The sequence below is a fragment of the Ambystoma mexicanum genome, chromosome 2q (genome assembly GCF_040938575.1).
Source record: "Ambystoma mexicanum isolate Mex_15411 chromosome 2q, UKY_AmexF1_1, whole genome shotgun sequence".
In the NCBI taxonomy this organism is placed as follows: domain Eukaryota; kingdom Metazoa; phylum Chordata; class Amphibia; order Caudata; family Ambystomatidae; genus Ambystoma; species Ambystoma mexicanum.
In genome coordinates this window covers 190,179,113-190,205,889 of record NC_090924.1, presented here as the reverse complement: position 1 = coordinate 190,205,889, position 26,777 = coordinate 190,179,113, and the positions used below count along the sequence as shown (strand labels likewise).

Genomic DNA, 26,777 nt, shown 5'->3' with positions numbered 1-26,777 from the left:
TTTGGGATGTTGGCTTAGACTTCCTTTTTTCTGCCTTTCTTTACTTGATCCGGAAATTGATTTGTAGGGAGAGGTCCATGAGAGCTTGGAAGGAGCTTGGGTGGGCTACCCTGGCTAACTCATCCTTTATCTCGTCATTTAGGCCTCTTCGAAAGAGGGTGAAGCTGGCTTCTTGGGACCAATTGGACTCTTTTACTAATTGTTTAAAGAGGGTCACATATGTGAGCAAATCCTGGGACCCTTGTTGAAATTCAAGCATTTTTTCTTGGGCACTGTAAACAAGTTCTGGACGATCACACATGGCCTTTAGGGCTTCCACGAACCCAGCATAATCATCCAGGAGTGGGTCGCCCGTATTGACTAGGGGGATTGGCCAGGTCAGGGCATTGCCCGTGAGATGTGATATCATGAATCCCACTTTAGCTCTTGGGGTGGAAAAGTAGTATGGCTTGAAGGTAAAATGTACCAACCATGAATCAAGGAAGGCACAGAGGGTTTTTGAAGAGCCATCGTATTTGTCCACTACTCCTCCCAACAAGACATTTTCTTTGGCTGAAGAGTCACGAGATAAGACTAACTGCTTTAATGCAGCGTTCTCTGCCTTAAGGTTCTGGACTTCAGTGGTTAGTTCCTGCATACCTTGCATGAGGTCTTGAACCGCGGCTTCCATCTTTGTATTTGTATCAGGTTTAAGGTGTCTCAATCTGTCACAAGTCTCGCCCCTTCTCAACTGTTTCTCTTTGCTTGCAACCTTCTTGGATGTGTTCTTTCGCACGGTCCGGGATTTATACAGGCCCGTGTGCAGGTCTTCGGATTCCAGCATGAGAATTGCAAGACCTACGCCAAGTAACGTTCAAATACCCAGGACCGCGAACCAGGAAGGAAACAGTATCCTAACTCGGAGGCACGGAACGCCGTGACCCGAGCACAGGGGAAATCTAGGAGGAAAAGCACGGAAGAGGGTAGTTCAAGGAAAGGGAATGGAAAAAGGAGTGTAATCAGGGAAATGGGAAAACGGACTCGGAAGGAGTCCCCAAGCGAACTCCGGAAAAACACGCCTGACTACACTAAGCAGTAGCGTTGAGACGCGCAGAGCCGCGGGGGCTTGACTGTTTTGTAGGAAGTTAAACGTATCGCGTAAAGGCTGGTAAACTGCGTTTCGTATTCAACTGCTATGTTGGAAGGATAACGGAATTCAGTTCCCTATGGGTCAGGGACCACGATGTCCAGAACGGACGTAATCGGAGGTTCATGACACCTTTTGAATTATTTCAAAGGAGGGCAGAATGGGCTTTGATGGTAGTTAACCTTGGAAAATAATACAGATTGTACAAAATTGGGCATGTCTAAGCCAGCTGTAAATCATGCTATCGCTTGAAAAAGGGGAGTCAACATGTAGGTGTTAAGCGAGAGTTAAGCATACTGTTCATGACATTAGCAGTGTCTCAGAGTAACCCACATTCTTCTGTGTTTTGGAACTATTTAAGTCCTAAATTCAAAGCAATCATTGTATAGTGTGAAAATGGAACAAGGAAAGTAACCAGTAAAATGTGTTTGACAATATACATAATGCTATGTTTTAAATAGTTCTGTACCAGTTATTGACCATAGCCCAGGCTGGCATGCCTACATCACAGGGGCCATACACGAGGCCACTGGTGAGGTCATTAATGCCAGTAGTAGAGGCAAAGAACTACATATGAAGATGTGTTACATCCTGATTTTATGTGTATGTGTTAAAAACGTCTACTAGTTTGAGGGCCATTAACCAGGTTCCGAGTTCTAAAAGGTGGATAATGTAAAAGTAAATCTGTACTTTTCTGGTTGCTGCTGTTAGTCCTGGATGGTGGAGTTGATGGTAAAAGCATTTGTGTGGAAGAATACACTGAATGAATATCCTTTAATTCCTGTTGTTTTTTTAACTCTACAACTATGATACACTGCCCTCAAATTGAGATATATTCGTTACCTTGTCTCTTCTCTCACAGAATGTACCTCACGGTGCTGCACCTGCCCCAGAGAAGACCAAACGAATGCCATTCCGCTATGATCCAATGGTTACAGAGGTAGGAGCATTAGTAGGATGGGCTTCTTCCTGGAAAATGTGTTTCTTTATATGGGCAGCTAACCTTTTAATATGAAGTGACTTTCCCAGACCTGCATGGATACACACCATGAGAACAGCAAACACTTAGGCAGTGGAGATAATGTCGGGTGGCACCTGTGACTGAACGCTCTGTGCACCCTCCAGCTACACACACTCAGCTTCACACATAAGGATTCCCCGCAGCAAGATAAGGAGGTGGTGATGGCACTGCATTATGATTGCCTGTGCAGGATGAATGTGAAGGTGACCGGCCCGAGTGACTGTAGGGATCCATAGTAGTCCCCTCTCATGCTGGCTCCTGTGCTTGTAGTTGGTGCCACTCTTCCATGAGCCTTTCCCATCCCTCCTCATGTCCTAGTAGACCTCGGGCCCTCAGGACAGGGGCACATTGCAAAGAGCCTTGTTGAGACAGGGGCAGAGCATTCTCCATAGCAAAATGGTGTCCCAACTCCCTGGCAAATTACCCCTCCACCCAATGCTCTGCAACTCTGCTCCCGCGCCGGAGATCCCCAAATGTCAGCCGCCTGAGTTCCAGAGTAGTCCTAGGCTTGTGGGATCCCCTGCTTCTCTAAGCAGGGTGATGTAGTTTGGGAGTACTTTCATTGTCAGGATCTGGCTCGTGGATCGTTATGGGGCACTGCAGAGGAACCCTGCAGTAACAGCAACATTTGTGGTTTGCAGTCCAATGCGCGCAGCAGTAGAGCTTATCCCGTATGATGAGTACTGATTATTCTGCTGGGGGAGGGGTTATAGTCTTCCCTTTTCCCTCACACTGGAAATCTAAGTGAATAGAAGCAGACTGTAAAGAGTTCGATATCTAGGGCAAATACTCTGCGGCTTTAAATTCATCCTACCCCTTTCAGATAAATATACTAAGGTATACTGAATTAAAGCACCCATTTTCAATGTTTCCTTTTAAGTTAAAACTGGCCAGGCCTAAATGACTGCCACTTGAGGATACATAAATTGCCCCCTGGTCTGATTCTCTGCCTCATGTTTGTGACTTCACACCCACTCAGAAGAGTCTGATTCGAATTCTGAGATGTTTTCCCTTGCAAGTTGCCAGCACAAACCCTTTGTACTCTCGTTATGCAACTGTCCCTATTGGCAGCAACTATGCCTCATAGGAAAGTACTGAACAATGGGAGGTCCTGCATTTACCTAAATCCATAATAGTTGTTTTTGCTGCCACCTGTATTCAATGTAGACCAGTCATGCACCTCACCTTTTACTAACATTCTTAGGTGGTTGCTTCGATCTTGCTAATTCTACCCCACAAAATATCAAAGAATAGAGACCTTTTAAAGAATTTCTATTTTCGTATTATTGTTGACTATGGCCCTCATTACGACCCTGGCGGAAAGCAACTGACCTGACCGCCATAGCGTAAATAGCGTTTCCGCCATGGCACGACAGAGTAAAGTGCGGCTAATTCTGACCCATCGGACACGAGCACTACGCCTTGGCGGAAGTGCAAAGTCCGCGATGGCGGAAATGTCCCCAAAACGCCCCTCACCGCCGTCGTACGGCGACCTAGGTGCAATTCCGCCACCGGACATAGCGGTCACCGTAGAGAGCGGCAATCGGAAAATACGGTGACCGTAAATATACGGAAACGGAAGCAAAAACATGGTCCCGGAACGGGAAACAGCACGCCGTACACCTATAAAATCAGAACATTCACACAACCATCAAAAACACTACCCTGAGAGACATCCCAACCCGTCATCCACCCTAGTGAAACCAAAACAATGGGAAAAGTAGCGAAAAAAGCGTGCGACCGCAAGCGGCAGGTCCACTTCTCACGTGAGGAACTCACGGTGCTCACAGAGACCCTCCAGGAGAATGCTGGCGTCGTCTTCTCGACGCAAATGACCAGGACGGCACTTGCGAACAAGAAGGCCATATGGGCCCTGGTGGCACAGCGGGTAAGTGCGGTGGGGACCGCACCCCGCAACTCACAGCAATGCACAAAGCGATGGGAAGACCTGCGGATACGCGTCCGTAGCATACTTTCTGCCAACCGAAACATTGCCACAGCTACCGGGGGAGGATCGGAATCACCCATCAAGCTGACCCCCTGGGAAGAAATCTGTGCCTCCACCATTGGAATGGAGACCATAGAGGGAGTCGGAGGGATGGAGAAAGGAGTGCAGACAACCGAAGAATCAGGTAGGTGGCCCAAATAAAACTATGCTAAAACCACAATGTTCAATCATGTGAAGTACCATGTGTCCACATAGTGCAACAGAAACACATGTCCAGGAGAACGTCCACTCACATTGGCCTGATAGCGGACATTAAAAGTCAAATTAAATAAATAAATAAATAAAATTCCTAAAAACACCCTCTACACGTGCAGCAGGCACCCCCTAACTGCAGGCTGCAATACAACTGCACCCTCATTCCACACAAAAATGAAACCACCTCCAAGGCCCTGACCGAAATCACCCTCAGGTACCACCCCAATGCATGTGATACATTGCCATTCCAATTTCCACAGACCCATTAATAACGCTCGCCCTCCTTTACTCCACCACAGGGTCCGATTCAAACGACGAGCTCCAGGACACCCCTACCAGCACACCTGCAAAGAGGGCCAAGACCAACGGCCAAAGACCCTCCACCTCAGCTGCACGCATCAAGACACGGCAGCAGCACAAATCAAGTGGCAGCACACAGGAGGGGACTTCAACAGGCACCCCAGCAGCCAGCATGGCCACAACACCACCACCACCACAGGCCCCCCCAATGGATGCCACAGAAGGCACTGCTTCTGGTGGCAGCAGCACCATAGGTGACACTGCATTAATGGCAGCATGCTCCGACACAGAAAACGGTGATGTCGATGTACGATCCATCCATGACCTGTCTCAATCCCCCTGTTTGTTTCATCCCGTACAACATGAGGATACCACGCAGGGGCACTCACAAGATGACGACTGGCCATCCCCCACAAGCCCTGTGTCAAGGCAACATGAGGTGATCAGCCCCTCTGTGACACCACCGCAAATGGCCATGGCCCAGCAGAGGCAACAGTCCCTCGACCAGGTGATCGAGCAACAGCAGCAACTGGCCACGCTCCTCAAGGAGCATGCTGATGAATGTGGGGGTACCAAGGCAGCCATAGAAACATGTACAGAGACACTAAGGGCAGAAATGGAGAGAAGCACCGAGAGCCTGAGAGAACAAATGGAGAGAAGCACCGAGAGCCTGAGAGTACAAATGGAGAGAAGCACAGAGAGCCTGAGGGGGGAACTGCATGCGACGTCCAAAGACGTATGTGCTGAACTTGCCGCTGTGCGCCGTGTGCTCACTGAGCTCTCACAAACCCTTAGGGACATGCATGGACGTGAGCAGGCAGAGACATCATCCGTTGCAAGTTCCGTCCAGGGCAGCCCCCAACGTAGATCTGGGAGGAACCTGCGCTCCACAGGCAGGGGTGCCCCTGATACCCAGAGAGGGGGCTTGCAATAGCGTCTGCCCACTGACAATGAGCATCCTTGGACACTGGTGTTCGGGGGGGAGGTAGGAGGGTGGAGGGGGTGTGTTGGGCTTACTTGGGTGGCGGGTCGATGGGGTGTGTAACACAATTTCACATTTGCAATAAACATTTCACAATCATCCAATGAGATGTGTGGACATTGATCTTTGTGTACGAGGCCATCGTAGGCGTACAGTTCATATTGTGCATGTTCCAGACACACACAGTGCCACAACTCCTGTGTCCATGTATCAACCACCAGGCGTGAGTGCTAGAAGCATGATTCTATGATAATCTGACGAATTTCACGGCCCTCCTGTGCCTCGCGGACTCCTTCAGGTTCTGCCACATCCCCACCCACATCATGACCATATTCTGGTGCTTGCAGTTCTGCGTCAGGGGGCATGGGCACATTCCTACGTATGCACATGTTGTGTAGCATGACACATGCCATGACCATCTTAGCAACCTTCTCATGGCGGTACAGGAGTGCCCCGCCAGACCTGCTGAGGCAGCGGAAACGACCCTTCAGTAGGCCGAATGCCTGTTCTATGACTACACGGGTACGTGAGTGGGCATGGTTGTAGTCCTCCTCATGCTGGTCCTGTGGGTTCCGGAGTGGTGTAAGGAGCCATCTCTTCAGTGGATACCCGGCATCACCTGTATGTGGACAATAAAGGATGTTTGAGGAATGACATTGCTACGTAAGCACCCCCCCCCTTCCTGGCAGGTCATTGCCGCATCACATACCCCACATTATCATGCATGAAATGAGACTCACCGAGTAGCCAGGATCTGTTCCCTGCATGTCGCTCCATGTAGCGTGGTATTGTAGAGTTCCGTAAGACCATGGAATCATGGGTTGATCCAGGAAATCGGGCACAACAATGTGTAATGATCCTGTTTGAGTCACACACCATCTGTACATTAAGAGAATTATATTGTTTTCGGTTGCGGTACTGGGCCTCCATGGCATGTGGGACAACCAATTCCACATGGGTGCAGTCGATGGCACCAATGCAACCCGGTATGCCGGCAAGTGCATGGAATCCCACTTTTGTGTTCGTAATTTCCTGGTCCGAGCGTGGTAGAGAGATGTAGTCGTCTGCGTGCTTCAGGAGGGCATCGAGCACTTGCAATAGTGTCCATGACAACAGTGGCTGTGAAATGCCATGCAACTGTCCGACTGTGTGCTGGTAGGTGCCTGTGGCCAGGAAGTGGAGTACAGACACCACCTTCAGTAGGGGTGGGATGGCGGTTGGGCTATCTATCATGCTGACAAGGTCAGCGTGTGTCATGTCCACAATGGCGGTTATGGTGTCCCGGTCCAAACGGTAGAGGGTGTGGATCTGCTCATCAGTGAGGTTGAACGGATGTGCTCGGAGGCGTGGGATTGCGGGCTGCCTGCGTGGTGGTAGTGGCTGTGCTGGTGGGCCTTGCTGGCCCTGCCTTGCCCTCCTCCTCCTCCTGCGTCTCCTCTGTGCGGCCGGTTGTTGTAGTAGTTGGTGTTCGTCTTCTTCTTGAAGTTGGAGTACTTGCAGTGCTATCAGGTTCCCCAGGGCCAACATCGCAAGTCCTGCCGGTAGCATTTTGGAGTGGGTGTGGTTGTGGGAGGGGGTTGGGTGTGCAATTTATGTGTTTCCAAGCTGTATAGCCTCCACCTGTGGTGATTCATTCCACCTGTGCAAGCTGCAATCCCCTTTGGGCGAGCACGTCCCGCACACAACGCTGCAAATCGACGCATGGCATCTTGCTATTACAATCATGTATTTCATCCCGATGGCAGTGAGATCTTGCTTCATATGTTAAATCTGCTATGCTCCCATTGTTTCACATACTATCTTTGAAGTCGGGAACATACTTGTGAAGGGTCCGTGGAATGTAGTACTCGATTAACGGTGGACCCTCATGCAGCGCTGTACCGCGGTTCACCGACGGGCGGGGCGTCCCATTTGTGAGTGTAGCCAGTTGCCATTTTCACACACTGCCGCACTAAATGGATGGATTTGTGATTTCAAGCGGTCACAGATGCCTTTTCGACGTGATGTTGCAAATGAGGAATTCGAAGGACAGCGCTTTCGGTTTCCAGCTAGCGGCGAGGAGACGCCCACAGGTCTGACTGCAGATAGAAAGTTCTATTGTTTGATGTCCTTGGGACAGGGGCCATGCCGAGAATGCAATGATTGATATGAATAGTATGGGATGCGCAATAGCGTAGTGGAGGATAAGGCAGGACGTTCCCTAATACATGTTACTTCACAACACTAGAATTCCGGCCTGGAGCACAGTGGATTTTGCAGACTGCATTTAGCACAGATTCAATGGAAATTTCTAATGTTATGTGAGTAACTAATCAGGCGTTTTTATACCAGGATGAGGGAATGATGTATGGATGCATGGACAGATGATTTTATAGAGAGTCTGCCATGTACATGGCTTTTTGGAATCTATCAACTTCCTCTGCGCTATGTGATGCAGGGCTGCCATAGTGGGACCATCGTCTATCTGCCCTTGTTGAACCCTCCCTGTCTCGACGCGCCTTCAAACACTTGTGTCTATGCACGTTACTAATCCCATCTAATGGATTCTGTTTTAACAGACGCATGCACACAAACACTCGTTTGTAATAGTGTTTTCACCTCGATTTATATGGTTATGATTCGCAAGTGATTATTGGGTGCGAATAATCCTTTTGAGTGGGCTAGCATGCATATGGCTGTGGATTTAGTGTGATCTTTGAAGTGAGTAATTCAAATGGAGTTCAGATGCCCATACTATTCTTTTTCGTTTCATTTGGGTGACAGGTATCTCCTCCCCTTTTGCCGCTGCCATCTGTATGCCACTCCTGCAGATGGCTTTTACTCCCGACACCTGCTGCTTCGTGTTAATCAGTGGAGCACCATTACGATCTTATGGGACGATCACCAATGGCCCACATGCCCTTACGCAGTACTAGTGGCTAGGAGCAACATTTCGAGCTTTCAGCTGGACTAGTGCCTACCTAATGGGACGGCCCTGCGGTTCTAGGCGCTTCCATGTTGCCTTTTTGAACGTGGATGTAGCCCCTGTGTACCATGGAGGAACAGGGCGTCACACAAGAAGAAGCTGGTCAATTATTGCGGATGCAGCCCACAATTATGAGATATGATTTGGAGTTCATGACCTAATAGCTGTATGGCCCGGGTGATTTTGTTGTGCATTAAAATTTGATTATGATATTGACCTTGTAGCGTTATTCTTTGCAAGTTATGTAGCATATTCCTATTTGTGGAGCGATGTATTGTGAGGAGATCTGCTTTGGGTTCGGCCTTCTGAGCATAGTTGCGTGGTACTGTACTGGGCGCGTTTGCCTACGAAGGCCAGTAAGGTCAGGGATAGGGGCTGCCATTATGACTGTTTTAATGATGTCATGCTCATGGGAGGGGGATTGGCTTTTGTGTAACAGATGCCGGTCAGCCAGGTGGATTGGTGGAATGATGTGATTTTCAGAATATGGCTGGTCACAGGTGCCTGTGTTTGCGTGCGTTTCTTTGAGGGAGACTGAGGTCATGTCCATTGGAATGGCTTCTGTATTCGTGCCATCTGTGCCCTGATGCTCCCATTGGCCCCTCTTGAGATGTGCCTGGCTGCTCAGTCACTCTGCCAACTTGTGTGGTACATGCTTATGCTGCTGGTTGGTTTGTTTACTGGCAGGGGTACAGGGCTGGTGCAGTCTCACTCAGGATACTGCTTTGTATGTTGCCTTGCACTGGTGTCAAGCGATGGGGGCCCTGTTTTTGTTTGTCTCAGTTTTCAGTTCATGTTGCTGTACTTGGAGCTTCACATGCCTGTGCTGCATCAGTACGGCAATGGTGCCATGGCTAATATGGATGGCCACTCACAAGGCACTTGGAGCCCCTACATTCATTTGTTCGTTGACATGCATGGGTGACTTGTACATTTCACTGGTTGCATTGTTTGACTTCATTGCACCTACGAGGAGTTGTGCAATGTGGACAGGGAGTGGTGTACAGGCACTCAGTATGGCCTTTTACGGTTGGTTTGCAATGCCGTACTTCTCACCATGGCGGAATGGTACTTTCCGCCATGCTTGATGGCGTTAGGTGCATGTCCGCTAGGGTCAGAATTCCCGTACCGTTGCGCCATGGTGGTAATTACGGTTTCGCAGTGCACGCGTGCGCGTACTTGGTGCAGTTAGCGTTGGCGTTCACTACGGTGTCGCTAATGGCATCGTACTTTACGGTGACGGGTCATAATCGCAACGGGCGGTATTCGATGGCGGTATTGCATTTCCGCCATCGTTTTTCGATTTCCGCCAGGGTCGTAATGAGGGCCAATGTGTTGTATGTTATTGTACTTTATATGCTGACGTGTGCACTTTTATGGAACAATTCCTTGTCTAAAATAACGTTTTTCAACAACAAAAACATACTTCCACTTCGAGAGTGATTGATTTCACACACCAGGCACACTGAGTACTGTCGTCTTTATTACTGATGATGCCCAGGGAGTGGTTTTGCAGTAGTGACTGTCCTTGGTGAGCAGATCAGCATCACAGCAGCTGTTACGAGCGAGCAAGTCACTTTTGATTTCTGAAAGCCTGTACCTTGCAGCTCTGGTTCTTGATCCAGAGACCAGTGCCAACATGAGAAATCGTAAACAGGTCCTGGAGAACCACTACTCAATATCGTGAGAGAAGCAGGTAGGACAATGCAGCAAACTACAATGCTACAGATCGCTTGCACGGATCTCAGATTTGCACACTACCTCATTGTTTTCAGAAATGCAAACAACATCCATATGTTTATCAAATACAGTCTACATGACCTGAAACAGGCAATAGTAACAGGTCAGAACTGGACAAGGTAGCAACCCAGAGACGCATGATGTGCTAGCAATGTGACTTGGGAGAATCGGATATGGAGAAATACTTCCTACTAAACTGCCGCACAAAAAGGGATATTTGGGACACTCCCGTCCCACATTTTTTGTTGAAAATGAACACTGCATGGGGAAAATGTATGATTCTTGTCTCTAGGGAGAAATACCTGTAACAGAAGAGAGGAGTTCAAAGCCCTCTCACCAGAAAAGACCCAACATAAAGATTAATGTTTAATCGCTCAGAGACAGTAGGGCTAAACCTGTAAATAAATTGAATGCCAATAACATATTCTATTATTTCCCATATGGGTGATCGAGGAACTGGTTATATATGAAGCACGTATATTGAGGTCTGTCTTCAAGTTTCTACCGAAGTGTGTACCTTTGGGCGCAATAAATTACGAGTTAGGATTGTATTCTATGGGAAATGTGGTCATGTGACAATGGGTCTGCCTCTTCAGGAAATTGATTACTAGTTCGAAAGACACCCTGTATGATCTGATGGGCAATGGTATACGCAATGGAAATTGTACCTCTGGTTATCTCAAGGATTTAAAAGCCGAGTGCATGGCCTTTTTGAATAAATTGGGGGTAACGTGAGCTCCTGATTTTTAATCAAGATAAAGTTAAAAAACTATCTGAACAAATGGACTGGATAATTACCAGTGAAGAAATTCTTGGAACACGATTATATAAACAGCTGGTGTCTAATTTCAAGAGAGGTGGTATCTAGGAGCCATATTTGACCATATTTACAGATAAAGGATTGTGAAATAACTTTATGCCTTTCAGATTCAATGTGATGCTGACCAGTGAGATCTTGGATCTGAGAGAAAAGGAGAAAGATTGTCTGACACTGTGCCGGTTTTGCGGCACTTTGAGGTTCACAGAATCATTGCAGCATCTATTAATTGACTGTATCTCATTGAGAAAGGAAAGAATAGATTACTTTAAAAAATGTGTGAACAATTCAGAATAAGTAGATCTAGATAGGCTGTGGTGGGAAATGTTGCATGGAAAGCAAGTATCCATACAGATTGCTGTTCTTAGATTTCAGAATCTCATTTGTAAACTAACTCCTAAAGAAATCACAGATTAAAGTACTGATCTGATACACAGATCGATTAGATATTTCGAGCTAGTATATGTTGACATTTGATTTTACCTGATTTTTTATATTATTCTCTCATGATGTATTAGTAGCAGCAGAATGCTCCAAATGTGATTTCTTTTCTGTAGATTTTAGTTGGGTTTTCCTTTATCTGCTCTTAAGAGCTTTTGTTATTTTAAAATTCGGTAGTGTTGCTTTCCTTTTCTCTTTTTCTGTATTTTTTGTAAAGGTTATCTGTAACCAACACACATAAATAAATAAATACATACATAAATAAAAAATATTCTATTATTGTATTGAATTGTCACTGCCTAAGTGTCAACCAGGTCCCCAAGAAGGGAAGGCTTACCTAAAGCTTAGATCTTTCTTTGCTCCTTGTTCTCTGCAATATTCTGACCACGTTCACTGGGGGCATGGTTCTACCTCAAATGTATGGACTTGGATCGAAATAAAGCAGCTCTTAAGGGAAAAGCAACACAAAAGGCCAACAGTAATTCCTGTAACTGAGTGTTTTGTTCAACATGCTAAATGTTATGATTGATTCCAGTGTGTGGGATGACTTCAGAACATTATCTGGAAAAGTATGCATATTCACACTGAACATTAGCACATGTACTACACATACATCCACAGTGCCTGCATATACTCTCCTTCTTCCTCCAAAGAATGAAAAGACTATTTCTTTGGAAGCAACTCATATTTTGTCTAATAATATAAATGATGGCACACTGATTTGCACCCACTGAATAGGAGCTCTTCCTGCCTTCAAAGATTACAAAGTCATTGGGCCTCATTACGAGTTTGGCGGTAGCCGTGCCCTTATTAAGGGCACGGCTACCGCCAAACTCGCTGCCAGGCCCTAGACCCCCGAATGGGCCATTACCGGTCCATTACCATATGAATGGGCCAGTAATTGCGGTATGGCCTCCATAGGGCAGAATGGGAGTCGGGAGCATGGTTTCACCGGCACCGTTAACGGTGCCGGTGCAATCACGAGTTCTGCTCGTGGGTGCCGGTCTGCACGCCTGGTCAGACAACACGTGCAGTCCGGCACCGGCAAGCAGAACTCATAATGTGGTGGAGAGGTGACAACGTAATGAGGCCCATTTTCTTGGCAAGCAACACATAGTTTGTCTCATCACAAGGAAGAGGGCAGACTGATTTAGAGCCATTGAATATCATCTCCTTATACTTCCAAAGAGTTGTAAAATGTTATCTATGCATTAAGAATATTTCTTCATCATAAAACGATGGCACAGTCAGCTGCAGTATTAATGTAATCTCCTGCCTACCTCCAAGCAGTCCTGAGATGTTGTCCTTCGTAGTAATTCATCTGATAAGACATGTCACATATGTGTATGTCATGCATTGTGGTCACTGGGTTTCTTTTCTCTCTAGTACTAGTTGCAATTAGATGATGATACAAGTACTGCACAACGATTTTCTGTCCCTGAAAACAGATTCCTCCTGCCTCTAAAGACTTCTTTTTTGCGAACAAGTATTTTGCCTCCACAGCAAAGCACCCTGATTTGCATTCACTGAATTTAATCTCCCCCTGAGTCCAAAGAATTGTGAGACTTTCTTCTATGCAATTGTTAGACCTTGACCGTCGTGCAGATATGTGAGACCTCCGTCCCCAACTGTCACACAGGGAGATATAAATCTACTCCCTGTATAACCCTTGAGGCCACAGGTGGAGAAGTCCGACGCCGCCGAGTGCTGGAAACCCCAAGGAAGCTGAAAAGAAACGTAGGTTAAATAGCAGGCAAGCAGGAATAACTCATGCAAAGGTAGGTAAAACAAGAGACCTTACCAAGTGTTGTCAGAAGAACTGAGGGAAACCTAGGGGTGTGGAAGGGATCCAGGACTCACGCGGACAGGTTCAAGATGCCACGGAAGCAGCAGGAAAGCCAACTGCAGATCCAAGAAACCCCACCTGGGCTTGTTCCTGGAGCGGGTTCCTTAGTACTTGGCAAGAGCACGTGATAGCAGGAGAGTCCGTAGAATTCCGAGTCAGTAGGACGAAGGCCAGGGGCAATCCAAAAGCAAGTCCATAAAATGGTCCGAGGTCGGCAAGCAAAGTAACAATTTCGATGTTCCAATTCAAAGCCAAGGGTAATCCAAACACAATCCGTGAGACGAAGCCGGGTACAGGTTCCAAGAGCAAATACAGGAAGCACAAGAGCCAAACAGAGTTTCTGAAAGAAAAACAGCTGTGAAGCGCGGTACGAAAGCGAATTACGGCCTTTGTACTGAACGCTTCCTGGTCACGTGACGTGAGAACGCGTCACGTGACCGAGACTCTGGGTCACATGAATGGATGGAAACGGCAACGCGACAGGGATGCGTTCCTCGAAGTGTGCTGCTTCCTAGTCTCCAGGGCAACTGCCAATGAAGAAAAGGTCGTAGGCGTGAATGCAGGGTGCAAACCTTGGCCCGATGTTGCGCCCGTCCGCGGGCCAAACCGGATTGCCAACGTGAGCCCCGGAAACTGTGAGAGTTGCGTGAAGTGAGTTGTGGGGGTTGTGCGGTCAGTCGGGCTGAAGGGAACCTGGGTTCACTAGTGGAATGAGCAGAGGGTATGACAGCAATCTACAAACTTTTTCTCCCACCATAAAAAAGATGGCACACTCAATCACAGCCACTATATGTAATCTGCAGTCAATTCTGAGATTTTCCTCGCCTCAATCTGACACAAAATGTTACCTGCATGTATTTTGTGCAAGATGGTCCTTCGGTTTCTCTCCTCCCTTAGAAGTAGTAGATGGTCATAAAAAGATGGCCTATGGATTCCAGTTTTTCACCTCTCCCTTAATTGACCCTATTTTTTTATTTTGTTTTTGGTGTTTTGGTTATTTCACCATAAATCAAAATGTTCAAATATTTATAAATACATATAAAATGTCAACAGATATCCTGTAATTAATAAAATCGAATTAACAGAAGGATTTCCCACACCAATTGTTAGAACAAGCTCCATTCTTCGTTATGCCAAAAGTAATAAAACCTTATCAGAAAGTTAAATGATGACCAATCGGGCTACACACACATTTTCTCACAGTTGACACCACTCACTCTGAAGTGTCCAGTGCCAGTTACACATTTGCCCATAGTGGTGCCTGTACATGTATCATCATTCTTAACCAATATCTCCATAAAGTGATGAGCGCCTTTTAAACATTTGTGAAAATGCTTCATATCTCAAACCAACCCTCTTAGAGGGCTACCTCATTCTCTTCCACTTCCTTTAAGGGGAACTTGCACAAGCTCAGGAAAATGTCCCTTAAGTAGGCAATCGAGGCCAAAGATAATACCAAGGGCCTTGCTGTCGCCATTTTTGACCATAGAGCCTCTGAGCAGACTGCATTGAGGGAGTGAACACATTTCACAAAAAACAAATACCTTTTGCACCTCAAATATGGACGTTCAGTGATCAGGGGGTGATGGTTTCTATGCTATTGCCTTTACATAGTCTGCATATGTGCTCTCCTCATGGAGTGTGTAGTCTCAGGCTGACAACTTTCATGGTGTATAGAACATTGAAGCGGAACCTCATAAGCCACACTCTTGCTTCCACTGAAGGAAATTATTTTACATAAATAATGGGAGATGTGAAGGGCAGGCAAAGCCTCCACGTAAGTTTTATGTAATCCTAGATTAATAAGATTATCCCTATTTGTTAGGTTTTCTTGTTCCTTCAAATCCTTTATCATTCACCCAGGATTTTCCAATAGCACGTTTTTTCCGAGTGCAGATCCCGCAGTAATTCCTCGCAGGTTTTAGCAAATTCAATTACCAAGACATCCCTGTTTACTTCGATTTGTTTACAACATAGAAAAGAGTGTTAGGCACGCCCTGAAAAATCTTGCCATATAAGTTTAGTTTACTTCTTAAAATTGAGTGCAACCATAAAAGTAGTTCCAGCTCCAATCTAATCATTAAAATTGGAACTGAGTTTGATAGATTTAACTCTGACCTACACAAAGAGCCCTACCATACGTTTAACCAGTTTAGGTTTGTGTTAATTAGCAACTCTAGACCATATGTGACACTGGCCGTAACATTTAATTTACTAAAATGGTGAAAACAAAAAACAGCCGACGCGCGTTTCAACCGAAGTCTTCATCAAGGCAAAAACAGGTGGCAGCAGACTCGCGGTAGAGCTGGTGGCCCTGGTTGGGGTACCAGTTGAGGCTGGTTAGCCTGGTCTGGGGCAGGATCGGCGCTGCGTTGTGGCTGGGTCCGACCGCAGGACTGACATGACTCAAGGACTGGACTATTTCTATCAGATCTTCTAACAATTTGGACTACCAAATCCAGCCAGCGCCAACTACTAACTAAGGTTTGTCCACCCCTCCAATTACCAAACCAACCGGGAACCTAGGAGTGGCTCCCAGGACAAACCATGTGCCAGGCGGCAGGCTAAATAACTACCAACACCAACAGGAGGTGCGCAGAGGACCTGCGGTCCCGCACCAATACTCCTCTACCCCCTGAAACTCTTATAAATAGACCAGTCATATTTTTGCTTCTTCCCAGTTTTCCTGAAAGAAATTATCTTTGATTTTCCCAGGTGGATTTCCAATCCATTATTACTTGCATAGGTCCCACAATATCATGCTTCTTTGTAAACCAATGGGTGTCCTTTCCAGCAAGATGACATCATCCCCATAGGACAGCCACCCCACTTGAGGACTGGGGGCAAGTACGCACCCTTGTCTCAATCCCACACTGGCCTTAATATACTTTGACAGAGTGCACCTGTAAAGGATTGTCTGTATGGAGCATTATCAGCGAGTTGAACAAGCCTAACGGTTTGCATCATGATAGCAATTTGGTCCAAAGATGAGCCCTACACACCCAGTCAAAGGCTGTGACATATCCAACCCTGCAATATAGAGTGGGACAACGGCCTGACTTAATGATTTCTGTTGTAATGAGAGATAAATAAAGCCGTTTGGTATTGTCCCCATGTTCTTTCTGAAGCCTGTTTGAAACATTGACAGGCAACCAGATTATGTGGCCCAACCGTCAAATCTTTAATAACAAACAACGCCAAACATTTACTGAAGGTGTCAATCAGACTTATTGGGCGATAATTAGATGGTAGAAATTGATCGCCCTTCTTGTCAATTGTCAACACAGTCGCTTTATTCCAGGAGGGGGCTTTTCACCTGTTTGTATTACCTGGGTGCAATGTGACCAAAGAATATCCTATGCTAATATATCATCCGCAAACAAGGACAATTTGAACTTTGTTTCTCCACAAAGGATCCCCTTAATGCTGTTATTCGCACGTATCGATATAGCCAACAGCTCCATTGATAGGGTGTGGAAGAGCAGTGAGAGGGGACAACCCTGTCTCATACCCCTGGACAGGGCTACCAGGGATGTTAATGTGCAGTTAACTTGGACTCTAGCCATTGAGGAGCTGTAAAGGGCAGTTATCCAATGTTGAAAGTTCTTCCCAGATCTCATTGTTTTCAATACCCTTGTCATATATCGCCACTCTACCCTATCAAAGGCCTTCTCCAAGTCCACTGAGACCAGTGCTGCCTCAAGGCCCCTATTTTATGCTACGTGCATGAGGTTGATGGTTTTCCTTATGATGTCTGACCCTTGCCTCCCCCTTATAAAGCCTATTTAGTCTCCATGACTAACGATGGGAGGCCACTCTCAGTTTTGTTTCCCAACAGCTTCTCCAGAATTTTCACATCAGTGTTTAAGAGGGAGATGGGTCTATATGAGACACAGGAGTAGGGGTCAATATCCAACGTATGCATAACAACTATTATAGCCACTAACATTGTGGGCCTCATCATGAGTTTGGTGGTAACCCTTAAATGGAGCGGTAACGCTGTTACTGCCGCATTTAAGGGTCCACCAAATCACCGGCTTGGAGGATTTTCCCCCAGCTCTGAGCAGATTTTTGGTGCTATTACCACCAGTGGTAAACCGGCGGCGGTACTAGTACCGAACATTCCCCATTGGGCTCAATGGGGAATGGGAAATTCCCGAATGGGCCCAATGGGGACTTACCTTTCCGCCAAACCCGTGATCCAGCGCAAATAGCGCCGGGGGGGTTTGGCAGTAGGGCTAATAGCCCCAGCGGTATCACCGCCGGGGTTAGCGCCCTACTCGTGATGAGGCCTTGTGTCTGGAAGTGAACCCCCTCCAGTATTTCATTGAAAACTCGGACCAAATATGCTAATAGAGGTTGTCACCTTTTATAACATTTTACAAACAACCCATAGTTCCCTGGCATTGTTGCCCCTTTCATGCTTTTAATCATTTGGACAACCTCCTCTGCCATAATTTGCTGCTGAATTGCATGGGCTTGCCAGGCACTGGGATTGTGATAGGAAACTCTGTTATATGTGGACGATTGCTGTCATATTGTTATGTGTAAATTCATTCGCAGAAGCCCCTGAACTCCTTGCCAATGTTTTCAGGATTGTGAACTTGGTCTTCCCCTACCTCTTAATGCTCCCACCAGTTTGGATTTGCTTTCCTCCCTTAATCTCCATGCCAAAATCATATCCATCATCTTTTGTTTTAAGAACATGAGCTTATTTTCTGTGTCTTGTATTAATAAAGTTTTAAGTTGCATTGTACATGGTCTTAGCTCTGCCAACTTTGCTGGAGACAGACAACCTATTTAACCCCTCTGGCTGAATGGCCTCAATTTTTCCCCCTCAAGTCTAATTCCACACGCTGTTTTTCTCATTTCTTACTTGTCCCTATGCTCCTATGCAAATATGCAAGTAAGGATCCCTCACAAGGTTGATTTAAATCCTTCCCAGAGAAATCGGGAGCTTCCTTCCCCATTATCATTAAATTCAAAGTAGTCTTTGATTTCCAACAAAAAGGTTTGCGACGTTTCATTGTCCTTTAGCAGGGAGTCATTACATTTCCATCTCCCTTTATTTTTCTCGGCTAACCAGCTCCCAAGATTAACGCAGACTAGGTCATGGTCAGACCACAGGATGGATATCACATTTGATTCAGAGACATACCCTCTTAGTCTGACATCTATTAACATGAAATCTACTCTTGAGAAGGAATCATGTGCTTGGGAAAAATATGTGAGGGGACATATGAATTGAAGAGTCCATCAGACCTAGCTCCTGGTTAATCTGATTAAACCGGGTGACCCTGTTGACCTGGGTTGCTGGTATCTGTGCATCTTTGGGCATCCTCCAGTCTCTGGTTGGGTCCAGCACAATGTTAAACCCGCCGACCCATAATAGGCCCATCGCAAACCTCTCTTCAAAACCATTGAAGAATGTAATCTGACTTTCGTTTGGACAATACACTAAACCCATTGTTATTGTGCGCCCTTGTAATTGGCCTCTTACAAAAACAAAACAAAAATTGCCATCCCTAAGTGTCCTATCCACCACCAATCCAATCTTACTAGAGACAACTAGCACAGCACCCCTTTTTTGCAATTGCCAAAGAGTGGAAACCCTGCCCTACTGCTCTAGCTTTGAAACTTGGTTCCTTTCCCTTTAACCAATGGCTCTCCTGTAAAAAGAGCACATCGAGCTTAGATCATTGACATTCTCTTGCTATCAATGAGCATTTTGTGGGGGAATTTGCACCTCAGGCATTACACAAACCAATTACCAAATTTACTTCCAGACTAGCCATTTGAAAAGAAAAGGTGAACCTCCTCGGTTTAACCTCCTCGACCGTCATGTCTTCAGTTGAGAGAAAATGCTTTTTTGCATGCACTCTAAATTGCAATTACCCAATGCATCCTGGAAAAGCACCTTAATAAACATAATGAAATAATACCAACACAAAATCTCTGCAACCTTTCACTTTGTATTACCCTCTCTATGCCCCAATGGCCTCCAGTCCCATCGTGCTAACATTAGAAGCCTTTGACTGGACCACCGGGTGATCCCAATCTTCCTTCCTAGTAACACCAACTTTGAGCCCCTTCAACAGCCTCCTGTCACATCCACTGAGACCGCATATCTAAAACCTTACCCAATGAACTACCAAGAGGGTGTAAACTCCCAAAACACCTCTTGATCATTAACCTCACCAAAAGCATTGTTAAGTCTCTCCTCCCTTGTTCCCGGCTCTCCCCTCCCCTCTCCAATCTATAAAGAAACTATAGGATTACGTCAAAATGTGAGTGCGCCTCAGGAACTGAGATCGAGAAAAAACAAACAAATGTAGAATGCAGTTTTTATGTGGGTGTCTCTCAGGTGGTCCCTTCAGGTGGGGAATTCAGCTTCTTGAACTTCCTCAAGCCTGGCATACAGCGTCTGTTGGCTGTTTTGGTTTGCTGTGGGCCCTTTCTGACCGTGCCCTCCTGGTCTTGGTTTAGATTCTCTGGGTTCACATGTGACCCTCTGAATGTCATCTTCAGTGATAAATTTGTATTTATAGCTTTTTAATTCAAAAGAGATCGAGAAGAGGAATCCACATCTATATCATACTCCCTTGTCATTCAGCCATTCCGTGAGTGATATGATATGATATGATATGGCATTTGTAACGCGCCTATACACAAGTGTTTCAAGGCGCGACGAGGCGGGGGGGGAACAAGGGGAGAACAGACAACGATCCTATTAGGCCAGGTGTCATTCAGATCGAGCAAGTGCAAGGGTAGGGGGACTGGGAAAAGTGCAAGGGGAAGGGGAGAGGGGAAGTGCAGTACATTGTTAGTAGAATACAAGATAAGTAATAGGGCCAGCTGGTGGCAAGTGCAAGGAGAGTGCTGGGAGAAGGGGCTGTAGGATACAGAGACAGTCCCGTAGTGCAGGTAGGCAGTGCAGGGAAGAGTGGCAGGGCCAAGGACCGAGATCGGTGAGTGGCCAGTTGCAGATTCAGTGCCGGTTCAGTGATTTTAGCAGGGGAGAGAGGGAGAGAAAGCGGAGGCAAAGAGGAAGGTTTTGAGGTGCTTCCGGAACCGGAGATGGTTCTCCTCAAGTTTCAGGGAGGCCATGAAGGCTGATCCAGAGGGAGGCCACTGCTGCGGAGAGAGATCTACCCCCAGCTCATTGCTAGGAGAAGCGGCTGACCCTGAGGTAGTTGGAGGTGGATGAGTGAAGAGCTCGAGAAGGAAGATATTTAGGAAGAGAGAGTTAAAGGTATTTTGGCCCAAGGCCCCAAAAGGCCTTGTGGACAATGCAGAGGGTTTTGAACTTAATCCTCGCGGCCACTGCGAGCCAGTGTAGCGATTTCAGTCCTGGAGAGATACGGTCCCTGGGCTTGAGGCCAAGGACAAGTCTCGCAGTCCTGTTCTGGATGAGTTGCAAAGGGCGGAGAGTAGAGGCAGGAAGATTTAGATAGAGGCTGTTACAGAACTTCAGCTTTGAGAGAACCAGGGTTCTGGAGACAGTGAGCTTCTGGGGGAAGGAGAGGAAACAAAGGATACCTCTCAGGAGGTGTAGCTGGTAGTGTGACTTCTTAGAGATGTCAGATATGTGAGGAGAGAAAGAGAGTGTGGAGTCGAAGATGACCCCAAGGTTTTTTGCCTTGCAGGTAGAAGCAGGAAGAGGGCCAAGGGAGGCTGGCCAGAGAGCTGTAGGGAAGGAGGGAGTGGGTGTGCTGATAAGTAGAATCTCAGTCTTACTGGCATTAAGGCAGAGGTCGTTGGCGGCACACCATTCCTGGATAGCAGAAAGACAGTCGGAGATGAGGGAAGGGGAAGAGGAGGCCGAGGGTAGCCTGAAAATGAGCTGGGTATCATGCACATAGCACTGGAATTTGGGACAGAGAGCGGCGATGCGGTGAGCAAGAAGTGCCAGGTACTGGTTGAACAGCCAGGGGGAGAGGTTAGATCCATGGGGGACACCACAGGTAGAAAAAAAGATGGCAGAGAGGAAGGAACCCAGTTGGACCTGGGAGGGTCGATTGGAGAGGAAGGAGGTCAGCCACGCCAGAGCCTGAACAGTGATACCCAGGTTATCACGGAGACGGTTGAGCAGGATGGTATGGTAGACAGTGTCAAAGGCAGAAGAGAGGTCGAGCAAAATGAGAACACAAGGGGTGTTAGAGTCAAGGTTTGAGAGCAGGTCCTCACGGATGTTCAGGAGAGCAGTTTCCATGCTTCTGGCAGCTCTGAAGCCAGACTGATGGTCATGAAGACTACCAACAGATTCAGCATGGAGATTAAGCTGGGAGATGGCCAGTTTCTCCAGGAGCTTGCCCAGGAAGGGAGTGATAGAGATTGGACGATAGTTAGCTGGGCAGGAGGGGTCGGAAGAGGGTTTCTTAAGAAGGGGGTGCACAAGGGAGTGCTTGAGGGGGGATGGGAAGACTCCAGAGGCGAAGGAGTGATTGCAGAAGTCAGCCAGGGCAGGCGCCAGGGAGTCAATGTGGTCCTTGATGGTTTTGGGGGAACAGGGGTGGACCTGTTTTGACAAGACTTTCATAGATCGGACTTGTCTCGAAACCTCGTCAGCAGAAAAAAGGGGAAAGGCAGAGAAGGAGGGAGGAGGGATGGCAGCAGAAGGTCCAGAGGGAGAGCAGGGAATAGAGGAGGGGAGGTGATAGGAGGAGAGTGAGGACACAATGTCCTGAGTTTTTGAAATGAAGTGAGAGGCCAGTGCTGTGCAGAGGGCCTGGGAGGGGACAGGAGAGGTGGAGACTGCAGCAGGGTTGGCCAGCTCCTTGCAGATTTTAAAGAGTTCGGCCGAATTGTTAGATGCCGCAGCGATGCGGGCTTGGATAAGGGCTCTCTTCTTAGTGAGAACGGAGAGCCGGTATTGCCTTTGGAGCAGGCGGCAGGCCAGTTTGTCAGAGGATGAACATGAAGCACGCCATTTCCTCTCTGCCACCCTGCACTTGCGTTTAAGGGTGACGAGATCCGAGTCGTACCAGGAGTTACATTTGGCTTTGGGCTTCAGACGGATTCTCATGACATTGGCAATTATATCAAGGGTATCAGATATAGCAGAGTGGAGAGTGGAGAGGGCTGTGTCAGGGTGGGAGTCAGCCGAAGGGGGAAGGGGGGGCGAGAAGGTGGAAGTGAAAGCCTCAACTGACACGCGCTTCATGGGTCGGATGACCGCGAAGGTGGGTGGCAGTGATGAGGGTGGCATTGCCTGTGGGGTAGGGAAGGTGAGGTGGTAGGATAGGAGAAAGTGATTACTCCAGGAGAGAGGAGTGGAGAGAGGGACAGAGAGGGGAAGGTCAGAAGAGATCACAGCATCAAGAGTGTGCCCTACAGAATGGGTCGGCCCAGACGGGAGAATAGAGAGTGAGAGAGAGAGAGTCGCAGAGGTCGCGAAAGAGTCCAGAGGGAGGACAGGAGGCATCAAGGTGGATATTGAAGTCTCCAACAAAGAGGAGTTGAGTGGTTGAGGACAGGAGTGAGGAGGAGAGGTCAGCCCACTCAGAGAGGAAGGAGGAAATTTGACCAGGTGGCCGATAGATAGTAGCCACGGTAAGGGAATGGCTAGGAGAGAGAGAGAGTCGGCAGACAAGGCATTCAAAGGAGGAGTAGGTCTGCGTAGGGGTGACAGTGGCAGCAATCCACTCGGGGAAGATAAGGGCCACACCCCCCCCAGCACGGTTGGGCCTGGGCAAGGAGACGATCTTGTAACCGTCAGGTAGGAGTGTGTCAAAGCTGGTGACAGAGCTGGCCGTGAACCATGTCTCAGTGAGACAGAGGATGTCAAGGTCCAGTTCCTCAAGAAGGCGACAGATATCAGAGGAGTGTTTGACGGCAGAGCGAGAGTTGAGAGTGGCAATGAGGAGAAGGTTGCCATCCTTAAAGGACTTCCGGGGAGGGGTACAGATCAGAGGTACGCCCTGAGGAGGTGAAGAGGAAGGAGCAAGAGAGAGGGCAGGGTGAGAGGGTGGAGGCAAGGTAGCCGAGGACAGAGAAGAGGGGACAGCAGGAGAGGAAAGGAAGTTGATGAGGCGCGGGAAGCGTCTATCAAACAGGTGGAGGTTGGCCCGAGGGCCTTGGACCAAGTCGGTCCCATTAGCGTGGACATTAATGATGGCCTTAGAGGAGCGGAAGGGGGCCAAGAGGACATCCCAATGGGTGCCACCATTAATGGGAGAAGAGGAGAAGGGAGAGAGCACAGAGACCATATGAAGGGTCCATTGGTCAGGGGAAGGCACGAAAAAGAGGATGTCAGTAAGAGTTTCCTTGGAGGAGGCACTGGTATAGGTGTCAGCGATAGGGAGGCCTGGGTTGGAGACCAGGATATCCTTTTTAAACTTTTTCCTACCAGATTTAGTGAGGAGAGCAGGACAGTCGATGGAGAAGCAGTTAGAGAAGATAGAAGAGATAGAGAGCACCATGGAATAAGGAGGGACTGGGGGGGAAGACAGACGAAAGCAAGCGGACAGGAGTGAAAGTGGCAAGCCCTAGTTTACCACAATTACAGAGCAACAGTAGCACAGTAAATACGAATTAGGTACCCAGTGGAGAGGCCACCTAAGTTTGAGAGTCCTGCGAGGGGAGAAAAAGCCCTAGTTTACCACAATTAGCGGTACACACTGAAGTGTAGAAACCATGTGAGTGAAAAGGAAAGGAAGGTGTAGGATGCTGGGCTGGGCAGCAGGTGGAGCTAACCAGAAAGAATGGCGGACCGGCGCCTGGCGTCCCCTGCGGACACCTGCAGACACAGGGAGCCGCAGCCTTAGGAGCCGCCCTTTGCCTAAGGGGGCCCTTAGCCGAGGGGGGCTGCCGGGCAGGGGGGCTGCCCAGGGGGTGGGAATTTAAGGCAGGAGGAAAGGAAGACGAGGGGGGGGGTGGGCAGGCAGGGAGGCGGGAAGGGAGTGGGGAGAGGAGGACCAGGAAGTGCGGTGGAGGGAGGGGGCAGGGGGCAGCACAACATGCTCGGAGCACCAACAAACAAACAAAAAATGCCTGAATTAAACTTACTGCAGGCCCAACGGGGCCTGGAAGGCAGCCTCACAGCAGGCCACACAGGGCTACGGGCGACCGCTCAATCCCGCTCAGGCTCAACAAGAAGCGAGCGTGGAGAGCGGTCGTCGCATAGTCCTGGAGGGACTACGAGGACAGCCAATCAGAGGGGAGGGGTGGGCGGGCAGGGAGGCGGGAAGGGAGCGGCGAGAGGAGGACCAGGAAGTGCGGTGGAGGGAGGGGGCAGGGGGCAGCACAATGTGCTCGGAGCGCCAACAAACAAACAAAAAATGCCATTCTGCTTCTCACTAGTGTGAAGGTGGATACGTCTTGAAAAATCGTAATTTTGGATGTACTTAGCTGTATCGAGCCCACTTTCCGAGCCTTATCAAGAATTTTCATTTTTCTCTGGGTTATTGTAGAATTGGGCCAGGATGGACAGTGGTCCTCAAGTACTCCCTCCGTCTCTATGATTCCTGTCAATGTTGGGTTCATCAATGTGTCGTTACCAAAGAAGAGTTTAGCCACTTTGTGAATGGATCTCCTTATATCTCTTTCGGTTTCCCCCTCTTTCTCCTGAAAACCAAAACATCTCAAGTTATTCCTTTTCTCTCTATTTTCAAAGTAACCCATTTTTATAGTCATTTCCATTTCTCGTCTTTCCAATTCAAACAATCTCATGTCCATTTGAATTTCCAATGTGCCCAGGGATGATTGGTTGTTCTCTAGTTTTTGGATTCTCTCATCTATCTTCTCGACCCCCTTCTCAAGTTTGTCCAGTTTGCCCCCTACATCCACTCTTATTCCCAGTATCTGCTCCAACAGGGAAGCAATGTCTTTTTGGTAGACACAAGATCTCAGCCTCCTCCCGCATGGCCTGATTGTGTGCATCGGCCCCTGTTGTAGACTTATGTGAATGATGGAATTTCTTCCTTGAGGATTTCCAGTCCATTAGAGGGGAGATGTTAAGTCTGTGATGCCTTTCGTAGGTAAGGCGTCCACCTATGTCTCATAATCACTTTGAAGGTGGTGAGGGAACCTGAGACAGGGGTTTTATCAGGGCAGACTTAGGCCATGGTGATAGGGCACCACAGATTGTGAGGAGGGGACGGAGTCCTGTATATGGTCTCTGATAGTTAGTTTCTGTGTCAGCCTCCATCCCGCTCCCATGTACTCGAGGCCTTAAATTCCCAGAAGGGATTCTCTGCTGGGCCAGGTCTGATCTACCACCAATGCAGCCTCTGCATGGTTGACAGTTACCCACTGTGTCTGGGCAATCCCAAGGGACCTGGATGGTTCTATGTCATACTTCAGCATTTTAATGACCAAACACAAAAAAGACAGATTTCTTTCTGCCATTTTTGTGTCGGCTTAAACATGCCAAAATGTGACATATTCCTCCTCTCTCTTCCTGACCCCCAGCCTTTCCCACTCGTTTTTTTCTAAATGTAGTTTAACCCCCCAATAAAAACCTTTTACCCACCACTACCCCGTGGCCAGCACAACACACACTGACTACACGCATGCAGGGACACACATAGACACACACACATACACACAAACACACACAAAGCCCCACATTCAACTCCTATGCCTGTCAGCCCTTGTGCGCACTCGTTTGCCCTGAGTGGTCACAGAATGGTATTTCTACATCAATCTTTTTTTCCATTTTATTTTTAAAAGGTCTTTTGACCTAATACCACCTGGATCCCTGTCTCAAATGTGCTATGATGAAAAGCCCTTGTGGGCCTCGACCCCCGGATCCGATAGACCACTCAGTAAGAGGGTCTAGGTCCTGTTTGTTTAGGCCCACTGTGATCTTATCCTATACCCCTTTAGACAACCAGGCCTCTGCTCATGCCCGCTCCACACTTTGGGCAACGGATCATGAACAACAGTGAGGATGGGACCCCTTGCCTGTATACTCTGTCGTTCCCCGCTACAGCCCCTGCAATGATCATCTATGCTGTACTCCTTGCCTCTACCTCTGGCTCTGCTCACCTCAAGGGGGTGTTGTGCGGCGCATACGTAGGACTATCTCTATTTTACTTTGTCCTCTCAAGCCCTTCTCGGGAGCCACCTTCCTGTACTATGCCACTAGGGAGTCTATGGAGCCGCTGCTCACTCCAGATCACGGTGCTGTAGGTTTCTGATTGCACAAACAGATGGAGTCCTGATCCGTAGCCGAGGGTGCGGTTCAGCGAGGTGGGCTCTTTTACCTTCGGTTCACGTCAACGCTTCGACAGTGGATATCCCCTTGTTCGTCTGGCTGGTTTTCTTGATATTTTGCTCGCTTGTGCCTCTCAGTGTCTCATTCGGTAAAGTTAGGTCACTGAGCTCTCAGGGA

At 47.8% G+C, this 26,777-nt stretch overlaps 1 protein-coding gene across 3 annotated transcripts in view; it reads left to right on the top strand.

Moving 5' to 3' along the window:
- The window catches only part of LOC138569270 (uncharacterized), a 754,354-nt gene that overhangs the window by 499,116 nt on the left and 228,461 nt on the right, over positions 1–26,777 (top strand). For all 3 annotated transcript variants that reach the window (XM_069647104.1, XM_069647103.1, XM_069647107.1), the window contains one exon: positions 1,989–2,066. In XM_069647104.1, the coding sequence (XP_069503205.1) occupies positions 1,989–2,066 (78 nt within the window). The remainder of the gene's footprint in view (positions 1–1,988; positions 2,067–26,777) is intronic.